Source organism: Enhydra lutris, unplaced genomic scaffold, assembly GCF_002288905.1.
Source record: "Enhydra lutris kenyoni isolate GAN:26980312 unplaced genomic scaffold, ASM228890v2 scaffoldscaffold25, whole genome shotgun sequence".
NCBI lineage: Eukaryota > Metazoa > Chordata > Mammalia > Carnivora > Mustelidae > Enhydra > Enhydra lutris.
In genome coordinates, this window is record NW_019154109.1 from 6494116 (window position 1) to 6507344 (window position 13229).

Sequence of the window (13229 nt, forward strand, 5' to 3'; positions counted from 1 at the left end):
CTCCGGACAGTGGAGTGCAAAGCAGATTTATTTTGCAAGTAAAAGAGGCAGCCCAGGGAGCCAGGACAAAAGGAAGCAAGGCTGAGAGGTCTGGGGGATTGCAGCCCCCCTGGGAGAGCTGGGAAGGCAGGCTGTGGAGTGACCCAGGGCCCCCGCCTGGTTGGTGGCCGCGGCTCTAGGGGTCTCAGACGCTCATCTCCACGTGCAGCATTTGCAGGAGGAGCTGAACTCCAGGCTCTGTGGACAGCTCTGCTGGAACAGCCTCCCCCCTGCACAGGTGTAGTAGCTGCTCCGGTCCTGAGGGTTAGGGTAGAGCCCGTCGGCTTTGCCTTGGCAGAAGGTGTCCTGTTTGAGGCCGGGGCCATGCTCAGGTTCAGAAGGCCGGCCTGGTATGGGGACTTCAGGTTCTACGGTGCCTAAAGGCATAGAGGGAAGACCTGGGGAAAGAGGGAAGATTCAGCCAGGTCTCCCCCAAGGGATCCCAACCCACAGGCAGAGAGCGGCCAGGTGCCCCAGGTGGAGAACAGCCTGACAGCAGCCATGCCCTGCGGCACTGCTCAGCGGGATACGTGGGGGCAGGCCGAGGGCAAGAGGCCTTCAATAGCCATCTCCTATCTGCACAGACCAGCAAGGACCACTGGGGGTCTCGCACTGCAGGCTGAGGGCAAACTTTCCCTTTCAAAGGAGAGGAGCGAGCTGCGGTTCCGGGCTGAGGGCCCCCAGAGGGAAGCCCTGGTTACCAATACCCCCAAAGGGCATTACCACAGTCAGAAAGGGGAAGAAGAGCCTGGAAAGAGAATGGTTTCAACAGTTTCCTTAGCCCCCCGAGCGCATGAAATTTGGGAAATTGCAGTATTGGGCAAAGTTGTTTCCTCAGAAGGAGCCAGAACCTGCAGCTCACAGAAGGGGTGTTGGTACCCTAGCCACGGATTCTGCCTCTGCCCCTGGCTCTTTACTCACTCAGCTCCAGCTGTAGTGCCTTGATGAGGGGGTAGTGGCCCTGGTTACAGAAGAAGCCAGCGAAGTCGTCCATGTCCAGCGCCCAGACCATGGCCCCACCCAGGCCCTTCTGCCTCAGGTAGCTGGCCTGTGTGGGGAGCAAGGTTCAGGTGGCAGGGCCCGGGGCAGCCTGGGCAGGCTGCCCCACAGTCCCTCCTCTGGCTTCCGCACTGAGACGGGGCTTTTGTTTCCAGCACCCCCAGGCCAGGAGCGGTCCAGGCTGCCGGACACAGGCCCAGGCTGGAAGCCCAGGAGACTGAGCCTGATCCCCACTGGGCATAAGTCATTCTGGAATCCTCCCATCTCAGCAGGAGTATGGCCTGGGGTGGGGGTGAGGGTGGAGGTATGAGGAGTGGGTGTGTGTGGACTTCCCTAGGTTGGAAGCTTTAACATCTCCATCTTTCCTGGGCTGAGCTGCTATGTTTGGGGGCACTGCCTGCTGGTTGTGATGAATCCAGTTACCATAGGGACGACAAAGCTTCCCCAGAAATCTGATCAATTTCCTATCTTCAGGTCTTTGTCCTCCCTTGAGGGCCTTCTCTCCCCCACTAGGTCCCCAACTCGTCCCCGGGAAAGGGTTCTGTGTTCTCTTAAGGGGCTTCCCTACCCCCCTAAGCCTGCCAGAGGTCGGGGGAGGCCCTGGCGTGAGGCGGGGGCTGGAGGGTAGGGCAGGTTTGAGGCCCACGCACCTTCTCTGCTTTCAGACTTTCTCAAAGACCCTTCCATCATGACCCCTTCTCCTGTCTCCTCCAGCTGGGATCACACTCCCTGCTCAATTTTTCCAGAGCTCTTGATCTACCCTTCTAGGAAGACCTGCTGTTCCTTGCATCGGAAGGGAAGTGACTTGTCCAGAAGGCACCCTGCGGTGCCTCTATAGGAGGTCACGATCTCACGGGGGAGAGAGTCATGGAAACACATAAATGCAGGGGTGGGGGTGGAGGGATGGGGTAACTGGGTGATAGACCTTGGTGGGGGGCATGTGATGTAAAGAGCACTGGGCGTTGTATAAGACTAATGAATCACAGACCTGTACCTCTGAAACCAACATTTTATGTTACTCAATTAAATTTAAATTTAAAAATGTCAAAAAAAAGGAGAAAGAAATACATAAATGCACTCTTTTTCAGCCACTGATACTGAGCAAGAGTCAATAAACCAAAAAGTCTATACTCTGAACATGCACCAAATATTGTCAATGAGCTGAATAAAAAGATACACCTCACTGTATGTATTTCTCCTCTCCATATGTCTGTAGAATTGTATTTTGTTGAATACAAATGCAAGTATGTCATAAAATACAAATTCTTTCAAGAGTGGTACTCATGGTAGAGTGACTTTTTGTGATCGTGTCTTTTCTTAATCAATAGGTGGTAAAAATGTAAAATGCTAATCACGAGAAGGTCTGTGACATGTTGAGATATTTTAAAGGAAACTTCTCTTTGAAGAGGTTCCGAATGCTACCGTTCAGTGCTGTTGACAGCCTCGGGCCCACCCAGGTCCACCCCCTCCCAGCAGGGCTGGGTCTCACCTTGGTTTTGAAGCTCTGCACATCATCGAAACCCACCCACTGGTTGCCCTGGAATGCATAGGGCACCTTCTGGTCCTCGATTCTGTGCTGAGTGGCCCCCTTCCAGGAGCAGACCTGTAGGAGCAGAGGGCAGAGCTAGGGAGCCTGGGGAGGAGGGACCTGTGCCTCCTTGGCCAAGAAGAGACCGGAGAGTGGAAAACTCCTGTCTGAGGGAACCTGCAGGACCTAGGAGGTTCTAGATTGAATGACCTAGAACCCCTGATTCAATGAGGCACTGGGACTTAACAGTGATACAAGATGACAGATAGGGATGGAATTCGCCAGGCCAGAATTCCCTTTGCCTGGCATCCTCATTCAGAAACTATGGGAGAAGAAGCAGCCCCCCACCCCACCCCATATGAGGGGTGACTGTGGATTCTCCTACCTCATAGTAGGCCAGCAGCCCTCCCTCTCTGGTGAAGGGGCCAGGGGTTCCAGGCCCTGTGGTTGGGGCCCCCACTCCAGTGTCTGATGGGGAGGACAGGGTGAAGGAGCGTCCGTAGGTGGGCATGCCGAGGATCAGTTTGTTGGCAGGGGTCCCCTTCTGCAGCCACAGCTGCACGGCGGAGTCCTGATGAGGGATGAGGAGGGGCAGGGTTAACTCACTTTGCCTTTGGCCTGGTTCTGGTCGTCCAAAGCCAGGAGCTTCAGAGAAACATCACAGGCCTTAGTAGTGTTCCAAGCCTGTCCTGTCTTCTTTAGGTCCTGTCTTAGATCCTCCACCCCAAAGACAGAGAAGCCGCATGGCTTCTGGCCAAAGACTCTGGCCGACGAGCATGAGCTTTGGAGTCTGACAACTGTTCACAGAGCCAATGTTTAGGGACGGCTCCGCTGGGCGCCGGGCTAGATGCTCCGGATGCGTCTATGCGCCAAGCGGCCGAGATCCCTGCCTGGGTCAGCCACGTCACTACTTCACCTTGCTGAGCCTCCGGCTTCCTCTCTGTGACATGGAAACAATTAAAATTGCAAGAATTGCAAGATATGACGCAGCTAGAAGGTCCAGCAAAACGTGAAGACGGTCCAGCAAGGTGAAGCTGTGATCACGCTTGTGCTCGTTGTCATTTGAAGTTCCACGGAGTATGGGAGTCGGGAACCCAGTCTCCTTTATCTCTACGTCCCTCGTGCCTAGAACAGTGCTCGACACTTGGGTGCTCCAACAGGAAGAACCAACGAGCACACGGCATCCTCATGTGTCCCCGACCAGGGCTTTCCCCCTCACGCATGACTTGACTTGACACCCCGTGCCTGTGACGTGCGGAGGTACCCAGTCTAAGGATTTGGAATAAATGAATAGGGAAGACCCCGCCCCCAGGTCAGGATTACAGGCTCCATTCCCCCAGGAAGCAGCACCGTTCAAATCCAAGTCCTCCTGTCACTCCGTCCCCTCCTAGCACTTAAGGAAGGGACACATCTCACTAAATGCATCTGTATTTCTTTCTTTCTGCTGGTCTACATGATTTATCTCTGATCAGACTGGAGCTTTCCGAAGGCAGAGGGTGGGCCCCCGTGCTGAGCTCTATGGCACTTTGTGCACGTTTCGAAAAGTCACTCTGTGGCCAGAAGCAGTCGTGGACACATAGTACAGAGAGCAGAAGGCCTCTTCGTAAGAGGAGAAGGGCCTCCCTTCCCCTACGTGGATCCAGGGCACACTGCCTGGAGAGCACAGTGCTGGTGGGACTTCGGGGCCCTCGACTCTCAGCTGAACATCTCTGGGTATTTCCCTGTTGGGCTAGGCTGGCTTCCCCCCGGGACCCTCACAGTTTTCCAGATGGGGGTGCAGGGGCTGGGCTCAGTGTGAACTATGGATACCTGACTCAAATACCCAAAGATGTGTCCCTTATTTGTGAAAGAGCCCCAGAAGTCGAAGATGTTCTATCCTAGCTGATACACTAGGATGTGGGCTCCCCAAAATTAAAAAGCATTTTTATTTAGGGTGTTTTTGTTTGTTTGTTTGTTTCGAATAGAAATAATATGGTTGTTCTTAACTTTTTAAAAAATGTAGAGTGGGCTTATAAAAAACCCGCTGGGCTGCTCCACGAGGGTGAGCCCGGCACGAAGCCTCCACCCACCCCAGCCTGAAACCAAACCTGCCCTTTCCAGGGTCTGGGGTGGGGGAGGAGGAGGCCCAACCGCGAGGGACATCCGCTGATGTGTTATTAGCTTGGGAAAGCTTCCGCCTCCGAAAGCACCTTCCAGAGGGTCAATCAGAGTGACCAGGAGGGAAAGTTTACCCATGGTCTTAAAGGAAATGCGTGGGGGATGTGAAGAAAGCGAGAAGTCATTTTTGCAGGACATTGAAGGTCAAAGACAGCCTCCCAACGAGTCACTGCTTTGTTTGATGTCGTTAAGTTGGTTTGCTGTGTCTACTATCAGCCAGGATGCTACACAGGAGAACAGGAGTAAGTTTTCCCCTCAGCGCTTGCACAGGAGGAGAAAAGAAACAAGCAAAGGAAGGGAAAGTCCCAGCAACTCTGCGCTGTTGGTTATCCTGCTTTTGTTTCCATTAGGGCCTCAAACTGGGGGTGCCTGGGGGGCTCAGTCAGTTAAGCTCTGTCTTTGGCTCAGGTCAAGATCCCAGGGTCCTGGGATCAGGCTCCCAGCTCAGCGGGGAGTCTGCTTCTCCCTCTCCCTCTGTCCCTCACCACCACCCGGCCCAGGCTCCTGCTCTCTCTCAAATAAATAAATAAATAAATAAAATCTTTAAAAAAAAAAAAAAGGCCACCTGATAGGGCCTGGGGATGGGGAGTCCTGCCTCCCTCCTGCAGCCACTCACCACGTTCAATTCGGCTGCGGACCCGCTCTCCCCCTGCCTCTTGTAGAGGGGGCTGTTGTGTCCGGTGGTCTTCTCAAAAGAGCCATGGAAGTCATAAGCCATGAGGCTAAGAAAGTCCAGGTTCCTACAGGAGGTGTGGAGAGAAGGGTGAGGGGCTAGCGAGCAACCCCTCCTTGCTCCTTCCTGCCCTCCCTGTGGGGCCAAGGACGGGCCCTCATGGTAAGAGACAGGGGTGCAGGGTCACCCTCAATCTGTAAGAGGTGATTAGACAGCACTGCCTTGTTCCCCCTAAGCTCCCAGTATTGCGGTCACTGTTATTCACACTGTGGGGTTAGCAACTCCCATCTTTGGCATCCTTCCTCCAGCAAGCTCAGGACACCTCGTGCTTTCACCATTTTGGAGGGAAATCTAGCTCAGTGTTGCTCAAATTTTTGTGTGCCCACGAATCACCTGGGAACCTCATCCGAACACAGGCCCTACTTTAGGAGGCCTGTGGTAGGGTCAGAGATTCCACGACTCTAACAGGCACGAGGGTGCACACGCAGCACGTCAGCGTGCAGGAATCGAGATGACTCGTCCTCTGGCCTTCACGCTTGCCCTCCCAGGGTACTTGATGTTAAGACTGAGTTTCCAAGGAAAAGGGCAAGGATTCCGAAAGAGATCATCGGGACCCTGGAGCAGCAGACATAGGGAGCAGATCCTTCCTGGGTCCACTGCTGGAGGGGCCGGTCTTTCCCAGAATGACACCTCGCAGGTGAGCACCTGCTCTCCTCCTGGGGCAGCTCAGCTTCGGAGGGCGCGGGTTCCATACCATATGCCTGAGACTCACTGAGCAATTTTTTCCACCTCGTATCCGGCATCTATGTTTGTTCTCCCGGCTGGGACGGCTGCGCTCAGAAGAAGGCGCTCCTTCCCCGAAGTCTGGGATTCCTGTTGGAAGGCTTTGGCCAGGTCCTGCAGGGGCAGCTCAGAGTGAGCCCAGAGGCAGGGACCAGTTATGTCCCTGGGCCCCCAAGCAGATATTCCCCTTTGGGAGTCTGAAAACCGACCGCAGGGCTGGTCTGTGCTATGCTAACACACAAGACAGCGGGCCCTGGGGACAGAGCAGTACTCACGTGTCCCCTGAGGCCGCTGATCTGGGCCCCCCTGGCCAGCAGGGTGACCCCCTCCCCCGCCCAGCCACACCTGCACCAGGGCTGTGAAGCGCTGCTTGTCTGAGGGAGGGCTCCCCCGGCTTCCTGGGTACTCCCAGTCAAGGTCGAGGCCATCAAAACCATGATTGCGCAGAAACTTAGTGGCTGAGTTGACAAAGATCTGACGGTTGCTGGCTGTCGCCACCATATCTGTGAACCTGTGGGGTGATGAAGGGCTCTGTGGGCCTTCCTTGCTGACAGGGGGCCTCTCTCTCCCTCAGACGCAAGTGAGAAACTCCTCTGGATATTGGTGGCCCGCCATTGGGCCAGGGGGGATGCTGGGAGGGCTGCGTCAGAGGCCTGCTGCAATGTTGGCCATGGAGCTATCAGCCTGGCCTTGGAAAAGAGACGGTCCTGAAGTGTGTCCTGTCCCCAGGGCACACTGACTTGTCTGGAGCTTTGCCTCCCAAATTCCCTCCACCAGCCTGCTGCCATGTCCTTGCTCAGGGAACTGTCCTACCCTGAATCGGAGCTAGCTGTTACCCCAGCGGGGAGGTTTAGAAAAGAAGAAAGATCAGTTTCTAAAATGAACGGGGAGAGTACAGCAAGGTTAGTGAGGATCTGGGCAACCCGAGAGCCGTTTGCTCTGTCCCTGGTCGGTTCACATGGTCATTTTCTTCAAACTCACATACGTAAAAGGCTGTTCTATTACCAGACCAGAGCTCCTCGAAATCCCGTGCCGCCTGAGGAGCCCCCTCCCCACATCCTCCTGACTCCCAGGATCCCTCTAAGAGGTGTCTCAAGGTTATAGACTGATCTTATTTTAGTTGGTTTTCTATTGATTAATTAATTAATTAATTAATTAAATTAGTTCTGAAGTGGGATCCACGTGCCAGGATCTCCAGGCTAAGAACCCCTTGTTCCAGTAAAAAATCTGCATATATACAGTATTTGGGGAAGGTGGGCCATAAATTTCATCGGGTTTTCAAAAGGGCCCATGATCCAGAAAGTTTTAGAAATGGGATGTCTGGGTGGCTCAGTTGGTTAAGTGTCTGCCTTCAGCTCAGGTCATGATCCTGGGGTCCTGGGATCAAGCCCCAAATAGGGCTCTTTGCTGAGTGGGAAGCCTGCTTCTCCCTCTGTCTGCTGCTCCCCCTGCTTGTGCTTTCTCTCTCTCTCTCTCTCTAACAAATAAGTAAATAAAATCTTAAAAAAAAAAAAACAAAAAGTTTTAGAAAAAAAATTTAAAACTTTGGGAACCTTGTATCCTGGACTTTCTAGGAAACGTCTAGGTTCAAATACCTCATTCCATTATCTCTATAATTCCTCAAAAATGTCCTAGAAATGCTAGTATTTTTGGCAGCCAAGTTCACTCTCACAGACGGCCTTTGACACCCAGAAGTGGAACAAAAATTCTCAGATAAGATATCCTGTTTTAGAGCTCAGAAAATATAGACACTCTATGTTCCCTGGGATTAGTTAGGACTCTCCCTTGACCCATTTCTTGGAGGAAGAGACTGAGAACTGGAACGGGGTCAGAATCCGTCCTGTGCGGTTGGCAAGGCTGGGTGTGTAACAAACATTCTGGAGCTCAGCCTCCTCCACGGCCCTCCCAGGGAGGTACCAAGAGCTCAAGAGGAAGGTCAGCCCCCAGACTCCAGGCTCCCCTCCCGACTCCCTCGCTCTGATTACACTTCAGCCTGGTCTGATTCCCTGACCCGGGCTCTCTCTTGCCAGCGAGTCAGGTCCCACCCAGTGGCTCTGCCATACAGGTGCCCACGGCCAACTCACTTCTGGGTGCCGAAGTTCCAGCCCCCAATGGCAAGCAGTGTCTTCAGCTTGGGATTCCTAGGAAAGACAACACAAATGCTGGAATTTACAGATTTTAACACCCAGCCAGCTCTGGGGCTCACCTCACTGATGGAGAAAGCAAGGGGTGGTGGGTGCCCTGATGGGCGCTGATGGGGTGGGGGTTGTGTAAGTCCCTATGCACAGCTCTAGATTGGGAAAGAAAAGGCATGTCCCTGCCTTCAAGGGCTCCCATCTCACTGGGGAGATAGACACACAAAGAACTCAGAAGTGAGAGGTCAGGTGGATCCACAGAGAGGCTTTGTCAAAGTGGGGATGATGCTTGAGCTAGAGGATGGATAGACTTTAGGAGGAAGAAGGGCCTACATTCCCAGCAGAGGGAAGCAGTTTCCCAACCCAGAGCCCATGTAGACTTAAACTGGAAGAGGCCTTAAGGAGTCCCTGTCTATGCTTACCTCTTCCACGTAAGCACAGGGAAGCCCAGAGAGGTGATGCGACTTGCCCAAAGCCACACAGCAGGTCTATAGCCTAACTGCAGTGCTGGGGAAGATTTCTGGCTCTGAGAGGAGGTACCTGGCTTCTCTACTTCCCATCCCCCTCCAGAGCAGCTCACATCTTCTTCAGGCCATTGAACTCCTGGTATAACACCTCGTCATTCCACTCTATAGAACTGAGCTGGTGATTGTTCATGCCGGCAAAGGCATAGATGAGGTGGGTGCACAGGTTTGGGTCCACATCCTTGGGTAAGAAGCGAGCGGCCCCCTGTCTGTACTGGGCCCAGTTGGTGAAGTAGCAAACCAGCTTTGCGGCAGAGCCTGGCCATTGGGGACAAAGAAAAGAAATGGCGGTCGTAAAGGTCCGCTGAGGACTGGCACCTTCTGCCCAGGGCAGAACCTACATAATGTCAGAGACTCTGGACCAGCTGAAGGCAAGGAGGCAGAACTTTCAAAATGCAGCATGGAATACTTCAGAAGTTTCATTCAAACGCAAACACATGAAGTAGCAGGAAAGAGGGCCCATGCTTGCATTCATGTTTTAGTCTTGCTTTAAAAAGTTACATGCTTGCATTCATGTTTTAGTCTTGCTTTAAAAAGTTACATGCTTGCATTCATGTTTTAGTCTTGCTTTAAAAAGTTTTATTTCTTGCAGAGAATCTAGGTTTATTAATATCGCTGATAAGGTTCTAACGAAGAGCTTATTTAATCTAGGAAAAGGTGGGGCACGTGGGTGGCTCAGTTATTAAGCGGCTGCCTTCGGCTCAGGTCATGATCCCAGGGTCCTGGGATCAAGTCCCGCATCGGGCTCCCTGCTCAGAGGGAAGCCTGCTTCTTCTTCTTCTCCCACTCCCCCTGCTGTGTTCCCTCTCTCACTGTGTCTCTCTCTGTCAAATAAATAAATAAAAGCTTTAAAAAATTAATCTAGGAAAAGGCAGCTTATTTCATGAATCCCCAGGAAGTTTGGGAACTTTGGGGGAGGGGTGCCTGTTTCTAGGGGGTTGGTCTAGCAGTCACAGCCTCCACAGAGGCCAGCGTTATGCTAGGTTGACCAGATAACCAGACAGGGAGAAGGCTGACTTTTTATTCCTGCATTTGTCAGAAATGCATTTTGGGGCGACTCCCTCTTCAGCTCTGGCCCAGGGCCCCCATTGGAAAATGACTGTGTGGTCTCTGAGGTCTCTTCCGGAACTTGTGGTCTATGAGGGTATGGTTTGCACAAGCCAACATTTTATGCCACGGATTGGCAGAATCATGGGTTTGTACTGGAGCACATCTATGGCCAGTGTCTAGACCCTAGGACTTCCTTTAGCCCCGACAGGGTCTCTCTGCAGTCCCCTTTGGCTTCTAAGTGGCTAGTGAGAGGTCAGGCGAGGGAGAAGAGGGTGTAAAGTGTCTACAGGAGGCTGTGTGGAGACCCAGAGCATGAGGGGCTGTCTGGGACTCCCCTGGGCAGACGGATGGCTCCCGAAGGAGAAGTTGGAGTCCTTGGGGGGTCACCGGCTCTAGCCAGAGCCCATGCAGGAGTAGAACTTGCCAGTGGGGGCTGGAAGTGTAGCCTGCACTGATGTGGGAGGAAGACTGGTGAACTCCTTAAAGCAAAGGGTTAACCCGGGGAACAATACATCCTAGGACTATCTAGGAGGAAGCATGGAGGTCCTTCTTACATCATTTCTTGTTATATCAAATATCACGCATGGATTTTGTACTATAGCAGCAATAAAATGCGGTGGTTAAAAGCAGGGTCTCTGGAATTGTAATGCCTGGGCTGAAATCCCAGCTCTGCCACCTTCCAGCCAGGTTACTCAGCTTCCTGCTCCAAACCATGAGAATGATCATGGTTTCTACCTCAAAGGACTGTTGTATGAATAAAGAGTAAATATATTATATTAAATACTCAGAACAGTGCTAGCGGACAGCAAGCTCTATTCTAAGTGCTTTACATGTATTAACCCTTCATTCACACAAGACTCTGTTAATATATACACCAGACCATAAGCCCAGAGTAACTTGGACTGAAGCTTTTAAGGAAATCTTCAACCTTTCTTCCCCATGTTTGTTTTTTCTGTGGCTCCTGGCTGTTGCCTCCTGTGAGACGAGGAGGACAGACGTTTGTCTAACATCACAGCCCAGCCTCAAGATGAGGGCCTGAGGAGCCAGCATTCCTGGAGCCGCTGACGCACAAGGAGTGGGGTGGGAAGGGAACCCCAGAATCCTAGTTGCTGAGCATCCCCCAGAGATCTCTAACCTGTCTGAGATGGAAGAGCTCCCCTTGGGCTCTCCCGAGCCCTATATGCCATCAGTCCAACAGAAACAGGAGTGAGTGTGTTGTCCAGGCAGAGCTAAGGGGCTGGGGCATGGAGCTGGGTGAGACTTGGGCTCCTTACCTCCAGTAGCTCACCGCCTGGTCGGGGAGACATCTAGGCTGGTAATTAGCAACACTGACGTACACATAAGGAAATGTGTTCAGCTCTGTGAGAGCACAGAGGTTGGAGCAAGGGACCTCAGGGAAGACCTGAGAGAGCTTGACAGTGAAGCTGGCCCCAGGGACACGCAGTTCAGCTAGTGGGTAAGGCGGTAAGAACCTGTTCCTGGCACAAGGACACCTGCAGGAGTCTGACCTTTGGAGGAGAGGCCCCATAGAAATTTGGCGAGAGCTCTCAATGTGGGGTGGGGGTCGGGGTGGGGAGTGATTGGGGAGGGGAACAGAGGAAGGGGCTGAGGGAACCCAGGGCTAGCCTCAAGAAGGTGCCGCTTACCCTCCCCCTCCAAAAAAAGGGGGCATCCAACTCCTGATCTCAGCTCAGGTCTTGATCTCAGGGTTGTGAGTTCAAGCCCTGTGTTGGGCTCCATGCTGGGTGTGGAGCCTACTTCAAACAAACAACAATCAAACAAGCAACAAAACAATAAAACTACAAAGAAGACTCCACTCACCCCATTGGACTGTCAGCAGAACCATCAAACCTAAGGCGGCACAAGAGAGAAGGCGGAAGTTAACTGGTCATTCGTATTTTTCCTGGACCCTGTCTGCTTCTTGAAGCCTGGGAGGTAGGGGTGGTCAGAGAGGAGTAGGCAAAGGATGGTTTTCTCTGAATCAAACTTCTGTCCAAAAGGGACCCAGGAGGGCACTGGGTCCATCCCTTCACCCCGGCCAGATGGCAGGGGCCCCTCCCTGGCCTGGACTAGCCCTAGAGCTGATGGAAGTTTCTGCGAGGGAAGACAGCTCCTCCCTAGAGCGTCAGTGGAGAACGGAGTGTATTTAGGAAGATTCTAGGGAAAACCCCTGACTCGTGAAGTTTCAGAGAGAATGTTTCTCTTTTGGAGCAAGCAGAAAACCTGTTCTGGGGCTCTTACGAGCCAGTGTGGAAGGACTAGGCCAGAGACACCATCTCTCCATGCGGCCTCTGTGCCTCTGCTCACCCCCACTAGTTTCCTACTTTGTGCTGCTTTCCCGCCGCACCTCACAAGAGCTTGGTTGAATTACCAGCATCCTTGGAGACCTCAGGCCCAGCAAGACTCCTTTAGAAAGATTTATTTCACCTTTCTGGTGACCTTGAATGTTCTGTCATCCTAATAGAACCTATGCGAACACTTGCAAGGACACCCAAGGTCATGGCTCCCGGGCTGCCCTCTTTCTTACGGAACAACCGGCACAGGGTTGAATCCTTGTGGGAAGAATCCATTGCCAGTGGGCATCCCTTGAAAAAGGCCAAACACAGAAGCCTAAGAATATGGAAAGAGAAAACCACCCACTGTCGTGGTGTTCACCGACTCTGGGCTTGCAGGACAGGAGGAGGAAAAGTCCATTTCAGCCCGTTGAGAAAAGCCTTTTCTTGCAGCACAAAGACTCTTGGATTGAAAGAGCCCAGGGGGACCCCACAGGAATGGAATGACCCTCTGAAGTTCTCCCAAATGTTCCTGCTTCCTTGCAGACAGCACCAAGAAACCACCTAATAGCTACATTCTCACCTCCTCACAGCTGCCCGTGCCCAGCCCACTCTCCCGAACAGTGCCCACTCACCTGCCCAGGCCATGGACCATGCCATGGTGCTGGCTTGGCATCAGACTCCAGCCAGTGCCACCAGCATGCTAGACCTTCTCTCCTTTTATCGGGCTGCCCTGTTCCACCAAAGCCTGGAGTGTTGAAATCAGGGGGTGGCGGAGGCGGGAGAGGGGAGCTGGGGTGTGGCGTGAAGGGCTAGGGTGTCACATATCATGGGTTGGGCAAACCTAACACAATGGCCTTTAGCAATTCTTAGTTTTCTGGAACAATCACAGAGTGTAAACTGGGCCCTTGGCATGATCCAACTGGGCGGGCTGAGAGAGGGAAGCAGGAAGTGATTCTAAGCATCCTGCTGGATGAGCCTGGTTCTGATTTCCTTGGTGGGGGGTTGGTGAAGACCGTGAGTGACCTATTGCTTAATGGGCCTGTGCGGGGCGAAGAGGAATGATTC

General features: G+C 52.9%; 1 protein-coding gene across 1 annotated transcript; it reads right to left on the minus strand.

Annotated features, from left to right (window-relative positions):
* Positions 1 to 192: 192 nt before the first annotated feature.
* Positions 193 to 12821, minus strand: LOC111151122 (chitinase 1). Its single transcript, XM_022508907.1, has 11 exons — positions 12797 to 12821; positions 11710 to 11739; positions 8895 to 9096; positions 8264 to 8320; positions 6525 to 6690; positions 6169 to 6293; positions 5340 to 5463; positions 2952 to 3137; positions 2528 to 2641; positions 961 to 1087; positions 193 to 437 (listed from the first exon to the last, which is right to left on the minus strand). The coding sequence occupies exons 1-11, from the start codon at positions 12819 to 12821 to the stop codon at positions 193 to 195; spliced, it is 1401 nt and encodes a 466-aa protein (XP_022364615.1).
* Positions 12822 to 13229: the final 408 nt, after the last annotated feature.

Coding starts and splice junctions, on each gene's coding strand:
- LOC111151122 (XM_022508907.1), bottom strand. CDS start 12,821: ATGGCATGGTCCATGGCCTGGGCAG. Junction 11,740..12,796: donor ATGGTCCATGGCCTGGGCAG/GTGAGTGGGCAC, acceptor GTGCCGCCTTAG/GTTTGATGGTTCTGCTGACA. Junction 6,691..8,263: donor TGGAACTTCGGCACCCAGAA/GTGAGTTGGCCG, acceptor ATCACCCCACAG/GTTCACAGATATGGTGGCGA.